The sequence below is a fragment of the Indicator indicator genome, chromosome 1 (genome assembly GCF_027791375.1).
Source record: "Indicator indicator isolate 239-I01 chromosome 1, UM_Iind_1.1, whole genome shotgun sequence".
NCBI lineage: Eukaryota > Metazoa > Chordata > Aves > Piciformes > Indicatoridae > Indicator > Indicator indicator.
The window spans coordinates 73764101-73782151 of record NC_072010.1 but is presented as its reverse complement, the minus strand read 5'-3'; the positions used below and the strand labels follow the sequence as shown (position 1 = coordinate 73782151).

General features: G+C 41.4%; 1 protein-coding gene across 1 annotated transcript in view; it reads right to left on the bottom strand.

Annotated features, from left to right (window-relative positions):
* Positions 1 to 4988: 4988 nt before the first annotated feature.
* JADE3 (jade family PHD finger 3) overlaps positions 4989 to 18051 on the bottom strand; it is a 31368-nt gene continuing 18305 nt past the window's right edge. The window contains exons 6-10 of the mRNA XM_054383400.1: positions 17243 to 17410; positions 11516 to 11632; positions 10614 to 11087; positions 7392 to 7509; positions 4989 to 5881 (exon numbers count right to left, since the gene is read on the bottom strand). Coding sequence (XP_054239375.1) covers positions 4989 to 5881; positions 7392 to 7509; positions 10614 to 11087; positions 11516 to 11632; positions 17243 to 17410 — 1770 coding nt within the window. The remainder of the gene's footprint in view (positions 5882 to 7391; positions 7510 to 10613; positions 11088 to 11515; positions 11633 to 17242; positions 17411 to 18051) is intronic.

Sequence of the window (18051 nt, the reverse complement as noted above, 5' to 3'; positions counted from 1 at the left end):
TAGCTAAGAAACGTTTCTCTTTGGAGAAAGACAAACGCAGAAATGATGGTGCTGGAAATCACCACGCAGTCCCTACTAGTGCTTGTGAGACCTTGGCCTCAGTTCCTCAGTAACCATGCGTACTTATTGGTCAAAACTCTACAAACCAACAGCAGCTGCTTCCAGTATAATGGGGATACAAATTTCCTTCCTTGGTACTGTCTTCCCCACATCCCAGCCAAAAGCAGATTGGACTTGCAAAGGGGATGGGAGGCTGCCAGTCAGAAAGTCACAACAAGGAAATGTTGCAAGAGAGCCTTTAGGGAAGGAGGAATCCTGGTGCTGAAAAAACAGCTGACAATCCAATCACTTGTTGCTTCTTCCTCCTCTCTTTCTATATCCACCTTTACTGCCTTTTCCCTTCGATTTCTTTCCAGTCAAGTGACTTCACCCAACACACCTCCACCTCTGCTCCTGGCCACCTGCTCACTACTCTTGCCCCCACCCTAGGCCACAAGCACGCTGACATGGCCACTCAGCTCATGGCTCACACTGCCTCTGAACCACTTCAGGCAGGATGGCCACTCCTGCCTCCAACCTGCAGACTGCAAATGCCCTGTCCCTCTTGAGCGCTGCCAGCTACCAAGCTGATCAGAGTAGGAGCGATGCTGTTGGATTGGTTGTGCAGCTACATCTGCCTCCTTTCTCTCAGTTTTTTGATACAGTTCCTCAGAGCCTGCTCCAGGAGAAACAAACATGCTATGGTCTACACAAGTCATCTATGCGATGGGTGAGGGACTGGCTGACAGGCTGCACCCAGAGGGTGGAGGATAAACGTCTGTTTTTCAAACCAGCAACCTCACACTAGTGGGGTTCCCTAGAGACTAATACCAGGCCTGATGCTATTAAGTATCTTCACAAGCAATTTGGATGACAGCATCAACTGTATCCTGATGAAGTTTTCTGATGACATCAGACCGAGTGGGGAAGCAGACACTTCAGAAAAGCCACCCTGCAGGAAGACCTGGATAGGCTGGAAAAGTGGGTTAAGAACTTGATGAAGTTCAACATGGACAAGTGTAAGGTCTTGCAGCAGGGTGAACATAACCCAGGAGTGCAGCACAACCTAGGATCTATCTGGCTGTAAAAGCAGCATTGTGGGACAGGACCTGGAGATCCTGATGGAAAACAAACTCGATATGAATGAACAGTGTACTGCTGCAGCAAAGAACATCAACAGGTTGCTGGGTTGAGGGCATCACCAGCAGAGATAATGTAGTTATTACTTCACTCTACTTAGCACTTGTAAGGCCAGATCTGGAATACTATGTTCAGTTTTGGTCCCTGCCATATAAAAAAAAAAAAAATTGTTGACAGGCTGAAGAGGTTCCAGAGAAGGGCCACAAAGGTGATTAAAGGACTGCAAAGCCAGCCATGAGAGGAAATGCTGAGAGAACTGGGTTTGCTCAGCCTTGAGAAAAGAAAGCTTAGGGGAGACCTTAGCACCATGTTCCAGTATTTAACAGGTGGCTACAAAGAAGGTAGAAACTCCCTTTTTACAAGGAGTCACATGGAAAAGATGAGGGATAATGGATACAAATTACTTTTGGGAAGATTCCAGTTGGACACAAAAGGAACATTTTTCACAAGAACAATCAGACATTGGGATAATCTCCCCAGGAAAGTGGTGAGAGTTGAGATTCAGCTAGAAAAGGTCCTGGACCATCTTATTTAGACCGTACTTTTGCCAAGAAAGGTTGGACCAGATGATCCTTGAACTCTCTTTCTACCTGGCATTCTGTGATTCTATGACCTTCATCCTCTATTTTGCCTTCTCCCCTACTCTGGCACAGGGAGCAGCTCCTCTCTGCCAGCAAGGTGTGTCGCAGCACCAGCATGTGATAACAGGGGGAACTACAGCAATAGGTCACGCAAAACTGGTAAAACACCAGCCTGGCAACTTGCTTGCATTGATTTGTCCTGTGCACAGACATGGCAACAGCTGGCTGTTAAATATTCACTTGTGCATGTGAGCGAGTGTACAACAAGCAGAGTAGAAGGCCTGCCTATGGATCTTCCTCTACGACTTAATTTGTCCAACCAGGGATAGACAGTCATCCTATGGCAGAAGCATATACAGTAAAAAGTGAGACCAGCACAGCAAATGGTTGTTACATTTGCTCAGCTGGGCAGAAACAAAAAGCCAGGCTTGGATTATTCGCTATATGGATTAGCGTTCAGCAACTCTTTTGAGGGGCTACAGGGGAAAGGTTTTCCTTGACACTTGACCTGTAAAAGCATTGCCAGCTCCGCACAATTAATCTATCCCTGATGGGTACGGTACTGCTGTTAGGCTGACGAGTTTAACAACCTGCCAGACACGGAGGGTAAAGTCCTGAATAAATCACAACAAATGAAAATACTGTTAGCAGTTTCATAATTTAATGAAAAAGTACTTGTAAAAAGGGGACATCTGAAAAAGACTGAGTCCATCTTGGAAAATTGAATATATATATATATTTATATATATAAAACAAAATGCAGAACCAAAAAAAAATTTTGACAAATAAGTTTAAGAGGTAATACTTCAAACAGTTAGCCACCGAACACACAATAAAAACTAGCAAATGCACTTTGGGGACAATACTTGTGAACTACATAACCAAGGGCTCCTTCATATATCTATAAAATAATGTAAAAATTAGCAAAACCATTGCCCAGCCTGGAAACAAGTGAATTAATAGCCCCAGAAGAGCAGAAACACTGAGTTTTGCTGAAGCACCATTTTTCCTCCCTTCTGTCATAGGCTTCCGGCCACAAAACAACATGAACATTTTGCTGACCTCTCAAGTAAGTGCTCCCAACACAAACTTCACAGAATTTCATGACCAGCAAGAGAGGATTAGTAATAAATATCGAAGGAGAACTAAGAGAATCAGAACTGGAACACAAATGAACAGCCATTTGTTTAGTTATTCTGAATGACCCATGGCTTAGAACACAAAGCATTGCCCATTAAAATAAAAACATGTGGAAACCTAAAACACTACTGCATATTTACACCAAAAGAAATAATTTTGAAGATACAACTCTAGAAAGATCAATTACACAAATATACATAAAAATCAAGAAGTGGGGGGAAAAAAAATTAAGATGCATGAGCAAACAGAGCAGAATTGCCAAGTATATATATTAAAAAAAAAATTAAAAAAAAAAAGAAAAAGAAAATTCACTACTGTAAAGTCCTCCAGCCCCTTACCTGCTAGTCCCATTGCAACTAGGGGGATTTCAAAGTTTAAAATGAATCTAAAAACGTCGTTACCATTTCCCAAGCTAAAAGCAATAAATTAAGAAATAAATGAAGAAAAACAGATGGTTGTTTGGATTCTGCAGTCACCTTCATGCCAAGTGGGGAACTCAGTTTGCTCCAAGATAAAAGAACCCTCAAACAGAAAGAGCTGCATGATGTGCCCTGTACAACCTACAGCCCGTTTCAGCCATCGATGCAGGGACAGAGAATGTTGCATTTTTAAGAAAGGTTACAGCATTTTAGAGAAACCTGTTGCAGTGACTTTGTTGATCAACAGAATGCCATCTGGAAAACAAGAAGTTTGTTTGCCTTCAAACAAAAATCCCCTGTCATTGAAACAAACATAAGAAGATTGATTCCCTTCCCTTCTCACTTCCTCAGTACTGGCTGAAATGTAATCACTACTTAACAATTGCTAATTTTAAAGGACCTAACCAAAAAAGTGTTAGTTTGGGAAACAGCAACTGATCCAGAGGTTAAAAAGCAGCTTAGTAAAACAATGGATTTTTTCAGCAATTGAAAAAAACCTCAACATACTACAAATGATGACTGGCTAAAATTTTACAGACCTAAATGCCAGAAGTAAGGCTTCTACACCTGTATTCTGGCAACTAGGGCTGAAAATTTGTGCCTGCATAAAAATTTCAGATAAAATTATTTCTAATTCAGCTTATTTTAAAAATACCAGGTATGAACACCTCTGGACATGGAACATGTTTCAAGAGTAACCTGGCATCACCGGTGATTGCCTAAATTTAAGTGTCAATAGCATTTTTCTTTGAAGTAGTACATCTACTTTTGTAAACACTATCCACAAAATTAGCCATCTGTACTTGTTAGCTGGGTAAAATATTTACAAGTGCATCCCACAACAAGCAACTATGTACAGAGATTTTAAAAAAATGAAGTACTAGAAGTTGTATATTTACAAAATAAGCAAGTTATTGTGAAAAGAAACACAACCTTCAGCAAGAGCAGGCAAGGGGGGGCGTGCCTAGAGGTCAGTGAGTTTGGCAGTGCCAGTGACTCCTGCTTCCACCTTCTGCTAGGAGCCTGCAAATGTCACTGCAGTTCAAAGCCTCCTGCAGAAGAGGATCATCACTTAGTAGTCACTTTGGGCCAGATCCAGCAGAGCACGCCAGCATGTGCTCAGAGAGCTGAGCACAAATGTTCCTGGGGGAAACCATCAGGATTTTTCCACGTGCTTAACTTCCTAACACATCCAGAAGTGTGTTGCTGGATCAAAGCCATACTGCAGGTGCTGTAAAAATGCAGTTTCAGTGTCTCCATTTGCAGTCCTCCTGCAACACAGTAGAGCTATGCAAGGGCTTCTTTAATACCTGTCCACCACCCCAGAACTGGCATAACATGAACACGTTGCCTCACATATAAGCTAGCAAAGAGGAAGCATTTTCTCAAACGTACACAAATATTAACTGCCTCTTGCTCTCCCAGATGTTACCTTCTAACATGAACACACAGATTTCCATGACTTTGCAATCCTCGAGTTAACCCTGCGAAAACTGCCAGTCAATTCACGGTTGAACGAAACTGCTCTTATTTCTCTCCCTGTCCCCCATCCCCTACTGCAACTCTTCCTAACGTAGGTCCTGGACTATTTTTTGGAACCATTTGATGCTGAGCTTTGCACTGGTACACTAGAACACAAAGGCTGAGTTAACCCCGTGGGGGCTTCTAATCACCTTTGTACTGAACTGTGAGAAACCATATTCTTTTTGTTTCTACTGTGACAATCTCTTCCAAACTCCTTACTTGGGCTTTCTCTCTCTGAGCTACTTCGCCTTAACCTCACTTGCTCTTTGTTTTCATCACTTTCTGCTTCAGAGTCACTCAGCTCTAAATCAGGACAGTACCCGTCATTGTCCTGGTAAGGAGCACCTTCAAGCGCCTGCTTGCTCCATAAGCGATCTTTTGCTGCAAGTCTTCTTGTTGGCTTTTCACAGCATCGGAGATCTTCTGTGGTCCTCACCAGACTGTTGGTAGCCTCCTTAAAGGATCGGCTGAAATGTTCTATGGTGGATTTTCTGAAACCGCTCTGGCTGGCCAAGTGAGCTGTGAGCACAGACTCTTGTTCATAGGGCGTCTGGCTGGAGCTGTCTCTCTGGCTCACGTCTCCAGGCCTGCCCATCAGGCCATTGGATTTGGCCGCCAGCCTCAAGTTCTCCTGCTGCATCCGCCCATTCCCAATGGAAGACTGTCCGTGCAAAGCAGCCTGGAGTGCTAAGGGCTTCCCAGACGGCTGGCCCCGATAAAACTCTGGCATCTGTGTGGGGCCAGAATCCTTCACCTCACTCCGAGGCTTGCCGATTCCTGCCAACAGCCCATTACTTCTGCTGTCATGCTGATACCTGGAGTAAGATTTTGCTTTAATTTCGAACGACTCCTTTGACATTGGCATGCTCCGTTTGCTATACACAGTGCTGCTGTTGTCAGGAGAAAGTGGTCTGTTGCCAGGCTTCAGTGAGTTATTTTTGCAATCTCCTAGTGCTGATTTGGGCATTTTCAACTTCAGGGTGATCCTAGGAGGTGGGTAGAACAGTGTGTTCTCTAGTGCACTTGTCAGGGCGTGGCCTACAGGAGAAAGATATGAGGAGGCAGAAAGTAAAAACGCTTTTTGAAAAGAGGCTAATAATTTTGTTAATCTGTAGTAAGTTTTAAAGTCCATTAAAAAGTTGTTCAACAGTAAGAAGCATTTGCAAACAACTAGTGTGAAATTATTTTAGGACATTAAAGAGAAGTCAGGATAATGAAACCTGTTCCAAATTATCCACCGTTTTGGAATTTAGGTAAGAATTTTAGCATTTCCATTAAAAACAACAATGTGCCTTTCTTACAGGGCATTAAGCCAGTGAACTGAAGCACTTTTGAAATATGACTGAAGTAGTTCCAACAAATCTATAAAGAAGATTCATATTCAGTTTCGGATAAGAGAAAAAAAACAATGCTTCAAACCGAGTTTTCATTTGGACTTAGTTCAACTCTCTACTTTGTACTATAAAATTCCCTACACTTCAGAAGTCTTTCTACCCCAATATATTAGTCTTTATGATATTATACACATACAGTACCATTGCAAAGTAGCTATCAAGCTATCCTAATAAGCAATAAAAGAGCAATTGTATTTTAAAATGTAAAATACATTTAGCAGACATTTCTAATAAAATGCATTCAGACAAAGCCAAAATGCTTTAGAGTTCTGCTGCTTCCACAAAGCACTAGTCTGCTCTAAAACAGTTAAAAAAAAAAAAAAAACAAAAAACAAAACCCCTTGACAGTAATATCCATGTTTCAGGGGGTAGAGGGAAAAAAAAAAAACCAGGCACAAAGACTTCACCCTAAATTAGTCATTAAAAGCATACTATGTATCTTGAAAGAACAAAGAGATCTTAATTTCACATTGAAGAAAGAGCTGCCTTCCCTATTAAAAAAAAAATAGCTAAGTAACTGCACTGTAATCTCCACTCTTCCTCTTCCCAAGTGCTGTGTTCCTTATTTCAAAATGGTCACTATAAAAATGAAGGGCAGAGTGAATTTTGGTATGTCATCATTCCTAACCAGTTACTATTCCCTACTAAAAGTCAGGATACTTACAAATTCTTTTTGAAGAAGGGAGAATAACTGCAGATGACAAGCTAAGAAATATCTGGTTGTGCTGTTCATCAAGCACACAAGGCAACATGACAACAGTGACTCCTATCAGTCACTCTTCTTTTTTGCCCAAAGGAACCAACTACTGACAGCAAGGAAGGTGGACAACAAAGCAGCAGTGCAGTGCTTGCTGTGGGGAAACAGCACCATAAACCAGCAGCCCAAGGATGCAAACCCCAGCTTGTTTCTGCTATCTGGATTCCATAGTGATTAACAAGTAACAGGCATAGACCAGAAACAGCCATAAAATAAAAAAATATTTCAAGAGATGGAAGAGCTACATGTGTGTTTCTGCTTTAGCTGACTGTATGCTTTAAGAAAGTTTTAAAGGTAAACTTAGAGTGTCAAAAAAACTAAGCAGAAACATAAAAGATAACACAGGTTTTGGTTTAAATGCAGACAGAATTCGTAAATATTTTTAATTTATGATTACCTGCAGCAATTTCCTGATTAATGAGCTGGACTTGCAAATTGAAGACCTGTTCATGTACTTTACTGTGAGATAACTTCAGTTTCTCTCTCCTGCTTACCATGTAGCAGAGATTTCTTACCTACAGAGGAATAACAGGAGCCTTAATAGGCAATAAGAAAATAAATCCTGACAGTTTAAAACAGTGCATCAACAACAGATTTTAAACAACATAAGTATAAAATCCCTTGACAAAGTTCCTGTGAATACCACTGAACTATGGCTAAAAAAAAATCTGGATTTTTTTAATTGCCAATTTAATGCATTCCTTAAATATATTCTGCAAGACATCAGAGTATCATTTCACCTCTAAGTACAGTGAGTGAACATGAAATTCCAGTCAAAGAAAAGTAATAGAATTCTAAGACTTGTTTCTCTGTAGGCCTGCTTCCATTATGCAGAATGCTGGGCATGTTACTTCTGCAATATGTTTCATAGAATAACTTTTAACAGCAAAACTACATTTGTTTTCTCTAAAATTATTGCAATATTATGAAGTAATACTTTTTTTACAGCGCTACCAAAGAGACCTGGCCTGTTTAGATCAAAGTTAACATGCAGATCACCTCTAAGAGCACACTCTGGCTTCTGTGCAAAGCACACATTTTGGCTGACCCTTCGGCAGTTTCTTTTCCACTTCCATTGCGCTGAAATGTAAAGTTCAACAAACCCAAGTGCAAAGTCCTGCACCTGAGTTGGGGCAATCTCCAAGTTCATACAGACTGGGGGATGAATAGAGTCAGAGCAGCCCTGTGGAGAAGCACTTGGAGATAGTGGTACATGAAAAATTGTACAAGTCAGCAGTACGTGCTGGCAGCCCTGAAAGCCAAAGGTATCCTGGGCTGCATCAAAAGAAGCAAGGCCAAAAGGTTGAGGGAACTGATTCACCTCCTCTACTCCATTCTCCTAAGACCCCACCTTGAGTACTCTGTCCAGCTCTGAAGTCCTCAGCACACAAGACAGACTTGTTGAAGCAAGTCCAGAGGAGGGCCCCAAAAATTATCAGAAACAGAACAAACTCTCCTATGAAAAAAGGCTGAGAGAGTTGGGGCTGTTAAGTCTGGAGAAGGGAAGGCTTTGGGGAGACTATATTGCAGCCTTTCATTATGTGAGAGGGGGCTATAAGAAAGACAGAGAGAAACCAGAGCCTGTACTGAAAGGACAAAGGTCAATGGTTTTAAAGAAGAAGATATTTACATTTGGCACAAGGAAGGCACTTTGTACAGTGAGGGTAGTGATACACTGGAACAGGTTGCCCGGAGAAGCTGTGGATACCCCCTCTCTGCAAGTGCTCAAGGTGAGGTTGGACAGGGCTGGTCTATTTAAAGATGTCCCTGTCTGAGGTTGTTAGACTAGACAATCTTTAAAGGTCCCTTCCAGCCCAAGCTGTCCTATGATTCTGTGATTCAGTTCCACGTAATTCTACTTTCACTATTTATTTAATAGCAGCATTTCCACCTAAATGTAATGAGAACAGGATGCACTGAAAGTTCTTGATAAACCCCCAAAAGAGCTTTCAGAACACAGAAACAGGGTAAGGGCTGTTTAAGATATTTTTCAAACGTACTTCCCCAGCTCTCAACCCCTTCTGTTCAGAATTGGAAATGTCTCTCCTCAGAAAGGAAATTCCCATATTCCCAAATTTATATTCATCCCAAGCTAAAGCTGAGTAGAAAGTCTTGCGACACAAGTTCAGAAACTCTGAGACAGACATTTCAAACTATGAATTATCTCCATTCATAATAAGTACATCAGTGTCAACAAAATTTGATGCAAATCAACTACTTATTGGACAAAAAGGGAAAGCTTGATGGTCACTTTAAAGCGCAAAAATCCAAACCAAACAAACTCAAAAGCCCAACTGTCCTTCTGAAACACATTAAAGGTTTTAAAACGTTCTTTTTAATGTAAGGATCCAGATCCAAAACAGTCCTGGAAAAGGATATCTGAGGTTGATCACTAGTAGATTCAAGATAACAGTTACACTGTGAGTGCAAATCTTGGTTCCAACACTCATCATCTCTGCATCTTCAGGTTCTTCTCTCCCCAGTATTGTTTTCCTTTCTTTTATAACACTGCTTCCTCTTTTCTGCTTTTCCTCCTCCTCTCCAATGTCTACAGATTACACCTAATAAATTTTGTTTCCTTTTTAAAATTTACTACCTATCCATAAGCACTTGAACACTGCAGGTGATCACCAGCCAACAGGTCTACCTAATGGGAAGCCTCTGAGTGGTTAACAAGCCTGGCTTCCTCCTCCATCAGCTGCTAGAAAAAGACACCCTCTCTGTGCCTTCCTCAATAAATTCCTGCTCTGAATTTTGCTGATGGATTCCACCTTTTCAAACTACCAGCTAGCTGGCAATCTGATAAGAGCCTGGCTAGCTACTGATAAAAAGATAACTTCATTTTTCTCAGTAAAGCCTCAAGCAGCGATAGCCTTAGTGGGTTACTTTCAGCTTGCTAACCAACTGTAGCACCTAAGGCAGCTAGGTGCCATGAAAGCATCTAGGTCAAGAGAGAGAGGACGGATTCGGCCTGCCTGCAACCTGGAACTAGCTGACACCAGCACACTAGTGAGGAAGAGTGGTGAACACTCCTCATTCAGATGTCATGAGAAGTGGTACCAGTACAGGCCAGCCTTCTTCCATGTGTGTAAGCCAGAAAGTCACCATGGAAGTTAACCATCTAAGACTTCACCTTCAAACCACAAGGGTGAGTTCATTCCTTCGCTGTTTGCCACTCACTTTAGTTTAACTCAAGTAATATTTTTTGTTATTGAATCTGTATCAGTTACAACTGGGGCAACAACTGGGGCAAAGAAATTTAATCAATTTTTTTAAACAGCTACTCAGCTGAAGTTGGAATCAAGGGGTCAACTATGAAATACCTCCATAGTGTATAGAAATATGCATCTTAAAATATATAAAGGAATAGCCTCTAAAGCAAGTCATTAAGCACTGTTTTCACACTGAATCTCTCACCGGACTGGGAAGGGACACTTTCTCAAAGTCCCTCCAGCAGGCAGTGCAGCATACCAAACGATTGAAGGCCTTACCATTTGGGCTTTTTTTAATCATTATTTTTTAAATCACCTCCCTGTGCTTCTCACACTCCCACTTTTGCCCACAAAGACCTTGCTCACCTGCAAGTAATTTTTCAAAATTTTACCAGTTAAATTCTTACCCTCTCTAGGTCTTGCCTCAAATGCATGAACATCCTCATGCGAGTATGAATGCTATCTTCTTTTGGCTGCACCAAGCCATTTTCTTCATCCTCCTTGGGAGGAAATAATGGTTTGTTAAAGTTACTTTTTCGTTTTAACTTCCAGTAATTGTAGATGAAATCTACAGCAAGTTTAGGAAGGTCCAGTTCTGCTGCAACATCCTCCACTTTAACTAATGAGTAAAACTCTTCTTCTAGCTCTCGGAGCTTTTGGGCTCGTAAACTGGTTTTCTCACTCTCTGTTTGCTTCTGGTCTGACACGCTTTTGGGGTGCTCATCAACATCAGGCAGAGAATTCTGTTTGTTCTTGCTGTGCTTTAGGCAATATGACTTGAACTTGACCTCATCCCCATCATCCAGGATGGTCTTCATCTCTAAGCTATGCTCAAAGGCACAGGTGACATGAAAGGCAGTGATGCAGCTTTTCACGGAACACTACAGACAAAATAAAACCTCGATCAGTAACAGCAGCAACAAACCAGGAAAAAGGCCAGAATTAACTGAATTACATGAAAGTCCATCCCTACAAACATGTAGTTCCTAACCACTCTTAAAATATTTGTTGATCTCTTTGAAACTGGCATTTTGATTTAATATTTTCCTGTTTGTGGACAGTGTTCAACAGGAAGGACGTTTCTATTCATCTCTGAGCCACAGCAGTCCTTATACAGCTCAGTCTGATTAAAAAAAAAAAAAAAAGGCAACTCAGACTAACTCCCAAGCCTCTGTACTGGTGAAGTAAATTGAGAGCAAACATCCTTGAAGAAGGAGGCATCTCTGAACGCAGGAAGAACAAAATGAAAACTCAGAATTGCCTTTTTCACATAGACTCGCCTCACAGTCACCACAGGACAAGTACTTACCTGAATGCAAGCACCAGTTTTCAGTTTGCATAAACTACACACTAGAGCCCATCGACTTGGTGGAATGTGAGACACCTTTGTGATTGGCTCCATCCTTTCTGGGCAAGCAATACTAACCTGTAAAAAAAAAAAAGAAAAACTCAGCATGGAAAACAATTATCAAGGCAATAAAAACAAACCCTCCATTCACACCAGAAGGGGAAATAGGACCACACATTTATCTCACCAGGAGATTGCCATGTGGTCATACAGTTTAGAGACCCTAAAAGACCCCACATGAAAACAACAGTATGGAACCCTAATATTAGTTTAACCTGGTGGCTAATTCTTCAAAACTTTTGAGGCATCTGTAGCATGCCTTGTTATGAACCACTTCAGGGATATTTATTTCCTTTCCATTTTGGGTTATTTTTTTCATAGACTCATAGAACTGTTTGGGTTGGAAAAGATCTCTGAGATCATTGAGTCCAACCATCAAGACCTCTGATCCAGGCTAGAAAGGACCTCCGAGATCATGAAGTACAATCATTTCACCCACTCCACCAAGTCTGTCACTACACCATGCCCCCAAGCACCAGATCTGTATGGATTTTAAGCATCTTCAAGGACGGTGATTCAACCACCTCCCTGGGCAGCACATTCCAGTGCCTCACAACCCTCTCCATGAAACTTTTCCCAAATATCCAGTTTAAACCTCCCCTGGTGCAGCTTGAGGCCATTCCCTCTCATTCTGTCATTAGTTACCGGTGTTGCTTTAACATGTCTAACTTAAGAACTACCAAAAAAAAAAAACAACACCCTATTCAGAACGAAATGGGAGCACTTACTCATACTTACCTGAAAAGTTCCTTCTTTAAGATCCACAGATCTGCTACAAGAGTTACTTCTGCCAGCTCAGTCTGGAGCAGAATCACATCTATCAGTCAGCAGCTGGGGAAAGCCTTGCTTCCCAGCTCTGCCTCTCCTCCAAGTGCTCCCAAAGCAAGAGGCGATTCTAATACACTTTCGTCGCTACAGGTTGTATCAAGTATAATTTGAGAAAGAATACAACCAGTGACTCTTACTCCAAAGTGCAGTATATTCTCCTGTGCCAGTTTCCACATACTTAGTCTAGATGATCCATTGGTCTCTGGCAGACCAGATTACAGAAATTAAAAGACAGAAAACATTGACATAAGCACAGAATCCTTGCTCCTTTGTTACACTAACATCCAAATATCCATTGTGACAAATTTCTCAGCTGCCTGTTGTCCATATGGACAAAAAAAAAAAAACCCTGTCCATAATTTGGACACCAAAATAGACATGAATTATCTCTGTAGGGCATCCCACAGCCAGTCTTGACAGACGGAAATTATCCAAAGAAACAAAAACTTGGCCAGCTCTGAATGACCAACACACAGAACCAGGCTAGTACGAGAATGGCGTACGGCAGAAGACTTCAGTGAGATAACTCTTCCATCCCAAGAATGCCAGTCTCCAAAATCCTGGATTTTGACGCTTACACAGAACTTTTTGAATTTAACAGTTGTGTGCTTTGGAGGGCTAGCTGCCTGAAGCAGATATACAATGCTGATTCTAGCTAGGAAGACCTCCTTTTCAGGAACAATTCACCTGAACAGTGCAGACCTATATTTCCAGTGGTGTGATAGAGGCCTCTTCCCAAAGGGGTCAGATCTAAGAATTCAAAGAAAGGAGGTTCCTAGGTTGTTCTGTGGCACTATAAGGCCCAGAATAAAGCTGATTCCTTAAGAAAGCAGTTACAGCTTTTTTTTTTTTTCTTTTCCAGAACCTTTAAGAGCATCACACTACAGTAATTTTTCTTTTTTTTAACTCCATAACAAGACTCTCCTAGGGAAATCCAGTTTATATGAATTAGTTTAATGTGATAATTAAACTGTTGACTCTGTAAGAGCCAGTAGACTAAGCTGAATTTCCTAGCTTCACTTTGGAGCTACATTAACAGCACTTGATGCACACATTCATTTTAAAACCTATTTAATCCCTTGAGGAGGAAAACTTTTGCATCAGCAGACATCTTCTGTGAAGCAGACATACAAAGATAGTGGGGCTACATTCATCGAGTCCAAGACTCATAGTTGCTATGCTCAAATTAAGAATTTTTGCTGCTTGCTCCTTACGACTGCATTGCTCTAAGGATCCTTTAAGTAAGTGGAAGATGGCTTTGAAACTGATGGCTCGTCGTTTCCAGATTTTTTTAAAAGATGATCAGCAGTTCACAAAGGAATGATATAAATTTAATAAAATAATATTTATATTTTTCATAGCATTTTACTCTCCGATCCCCCCAACTGTAAACCAGATTTTCTGGAATATACTGAGGTCAATCTGGTGCACAGCATTTCCAGAAGTCTTCATTAGGAAGATAGTGAAATGTTTCAGAGATGGTCCAGAAAAGGAGAACAGGCAGGCAGTATGTGATGCCCTCATCAGGAAGAAATGGCAAACAATTTAATCTGTTCCCGCCTTGCTATAAACTAGAGGGAAAGTGACAAAAATATTGCTACAAAGCAGTATTTCCTTTGGGATTTAAGGGTTTATATCAACTTGTGAGGTTGTCTAGGCTCCTTTCAAAAAGAAACCAAAGTTTTCAGCGAATTTCTGTGCTGACTGGATAATACCAACTTTCCACTATGCTTCCTAGCTGGAGCTGGGTCATGACACAGTCCTCCTTCCCTGCTCCTCTCTGGCCCTTTTAATGCTCTCCCCGCTCCATTCCCAGAGAGAACTCGTAAGGTCGGGAAATATTTATGTTGGAAATATTGTCTATTCAGCTTGCAGTGCTGCCTGTTTACATTCCTCCACTTTGCAAACACACAAAGAGGCGCTTACAAAGTCAGGTGCAATTTATTTACACTGGACTCATACCATCTGCATGTTTCCGATATTCAGAGCAGAGTCAAGGCAAGGTCTGATTGAACTCTGCAGTTCCTGAGGGAACCAGAAAGCAAGAGTCCAACATATTCATCCCCTAAAACCTCCCATGCCAAGGCAGGAATAACCCGTCTGCTGTTAAAACATAGCAGTTTTCTCTTTTTCAGCTTGTATCAGGTTAGATTTTGACTGCTGAAGAACTTGTAAGACTTGGAGAGACAGAGGACAATGGGCTGCTGAAGGATCTTCCCTGCAACTGTTCTGCATATGACCTGCCTTCTCTATAGTCACACTGATGTCCTCTGTTCCTCAGCTCCCCTGCTAATCTGTCAGCAGCAGCTGCACTGAATGCACAGTGATTTGCATCAGTGGCTGGGAAAAGCAGCCCCGTGGCTGGAGCAGGGCCACTCACAATAGCAGCTAAGGACAGTCAATTTGATACCCTTCCAGTTATAGCAAGGGAAAATAACTTTCTGCTTCAGCTAACACCATATTGAGGGACAACATAACTGTAATGGTTATCTAAGCCTGAGAAGGACCTTGAATTTCAAAAAAACTGTCAATTTTCTTGTCTCTGTGTTTCTTTATACATATATATACACACACACACATACAGATACATACCAACACTTCTTAAACAATGCCTTTTAAGAAAACATGAAATAGACTACATATTTACATGAAAAGACAATAAAGGCAGAAGAATAAAAGGACATCAATGAACAATGAGTACATTTTGGAAAGTAAAAACCTTCAAATGTCCCAATCAGTCTACTGAGGGTCAAGAAAGTCTTTTGACAGCATTAGCTCACAAGGAATGGAGGGAAGGAAAAAGAGCTGAATGAGTTAATGAAAAAAAATACCTGGTGCAATTGCCTGCAACAACACTAGCCTATACCTGGGGACTCATGAAGCTCCTCTTTGAACACTTTACCACAGGACACAGGTTTATGGCCCACTCCTACTCTTCTCTGCATTCTGCTTTGCTCCATTTTTTTCTAGGGCCACAAGACAAAATAGCAGCGACTTTACAATTCGTATGTTTGAGGAATTCCTGAGTGATACTATCTTGGGAAGAATGAAAATAGGTATATGAGAATATGCATTCCCCAATAAAGTATTCATCCCCAGGTCGTCTTTGTCCTTTGCAGCACATCACAGTGACTGTCCAGAAAGGAAATGACCTGCCAATTTAGCAGAGATTCCCAGCAGGTTCTCTGGTGACTGAATTGTCTCACTTGCAATAATGCAGGAGACTGAGAAAGAGAATGGAACCAAGAGGTGCTTCCTGTCCCTACTTACTATGCCCAACACACTTGGCATTAGTGTGGAGGTACCCAAGGCCTGGAGGGGCCTGGAGCCATCAAATGGGCTGTGGGAGCAGTCAGATTCAAGCTCTATCACCTGAGCGCTCCCCTGGAAGCTTCTCTCCCTCAGCTGGAAGGAGGTGAGCAGGCAGGAAGACAGTGTGTGTTCCCAGCCCTGCCATCACATGCTTCCAAAATATGTCAGTTCCTCTTCTGCTGGGCAAGAGCATCAAGGTGATCACATGCAGAATAGATCACTTAGGAAAACAAGTGCTCAGAGCCAGGAGAGCTTCCAGCCAAGACACTTCCTAAGTATAGGAGAAGTAGTTAGGAGATTTAAAAAAAAAAAATTCCCTTTAATTTTAAAGTAAATATTTTGGGTTGGTTTTTTTTTCCCAACTCCTCTCTCCTTAAAAGTGGAAGAGATGCCAGAATTCCAAGCAGGCCTGGAAGTAAAAGTGCAACCACAGGGACAGTCCCCTTAAAAAGCAGATATATGGCCAAGACAGAACTAGGAATTATACTTTGCTTCTGGTTGCTATGATAAAAAATACACACGCATACAAAAAACCCCAACCAAAAACCAAACACAACACCCTCCTAAAAACAAACAAACAACAAAGAAACACCCCAAACCCCCAAACAAACCAAAAAACAACACCCAACACCAAAACCAAAGACCCAACAACAACCCAAAATCTTAACATCATCCTCAAAGTTTTGCAAATGTGAGGCCTACGCTTGGAAGCAGAAGGTTCAAAGGATAAGGGGCATCCTTCCCCCTGATATCATTGTGCTGACAGACCTAGCTACTGCCTCACATTAAATCACTGTGAATCTTACTGGAAAGAAAACAGAAATATTCCAAGTGTAAAAATTGAACACAAGCCCCACCTATACATGACTGAACATTCCAATTTACAGAATTACGTGATGTTAAACTAGACTCAAAATAGAGGAAGAAGTGTAAGCCTTCGTGATTAAACTCTCTGCATATGTAAGCACAAACATATTAAAATATATTTTATTTACTAATGAAATATAGTGTAGAAGATAAAAGCTTCACCTCCCACCATTCAGAAAAATTTTAGTTTCAAAAAAAACTTTAACTACAAATTGAGTCCATCCTACACAAATAATGCAAGAGCAGACATAGGCCTGCAGTTTATACACCTAACTGAACACACAATTTCATCAGAAAATAAGACAAGACCATGAAGCTGCAGTTGAACAGTGAATGCTAGCTTACACCAGTAACCCCTTCTAGCAGGTCACTCAGATACCATAATGACACCAAGAAGTGACAGCTGAGAAAACGGAGACCAAATAATTAATTAATTGAACATGAACTGAAGACTCTTCCAGTCCTCACAGACTGTGCAGACTCATCAGAATAAAGTCTGATATTAAGCCAGATAGACAATTAAATCACAACATAAAAAGGCAGAGGAAAGAACGAGGAGGAGGAGGATGGAAAGGAGTCTATAGTACAGTACAGAAAAGAAAGTCAGAAATTAAGTTTTACCTCTGGAATCCAGAGAGCACAGCTCACGTGTGCCCACTTGGTCCCTGTCCTGGTAGCTTTCATGGCACCTCCTCTTTTGGGACACAGGAGACACTGAGGATGTATTCCCAGGACACAGGTGCGACACAGCCAGCTCCCTTCAGGTACTTTTAAGATTCCATAGCATGCCTTAGAGGAAAACAGGTATTAAGATCCTAGAACTGAGACGACTTCATGCACAAGCAGTAATAATCACATGGACCAAAGCTTCCAAATACTAAAGGCACAGTTTGGCTTTTATTTAACCTTTCTCTAATTTCATCATCTTAAAATGAATCAAAATATCAAAGAAATAAACAGCCTCTAAAGCAAAAGTCTCTTCCCTGTTTTCTTTTTAAAGTGTGTGCTGGTATATGGACATGCTGGAACACATCCAAAGAAGAGCCACAAAGATATCAGAGGGTTTAAGTGCCTCTCCTATGGAGACAGACTGAAAGAGTTGGGGTTATTCAGTCTGGAGAAGAGAAAGCTCTGAGGAGACCTTATTGTGGCCTTCCAGTATCTTAAGGGGGCCTACAAGAAAGCTGGGGAGGGACTTTTTAGGATGTCATGTAGTGATAGGACTAGGAGGAATGGAATGAAAATGGAAGTAGGTAGATTCAGATTAGATGTTAGGAAAAAGTTCTTCACCATGACGGTGGTGAGACACTGGAACAGGTTGCTCAGGGAGATGGTGGAAGCCCCACCCCTGAAAGCTTTTAAGGCCAGGCTGAATGGGGCTCTGAGCAACCTATCTAGTGTGAGATGTCCCTGACCATGGCAGGGGAGTT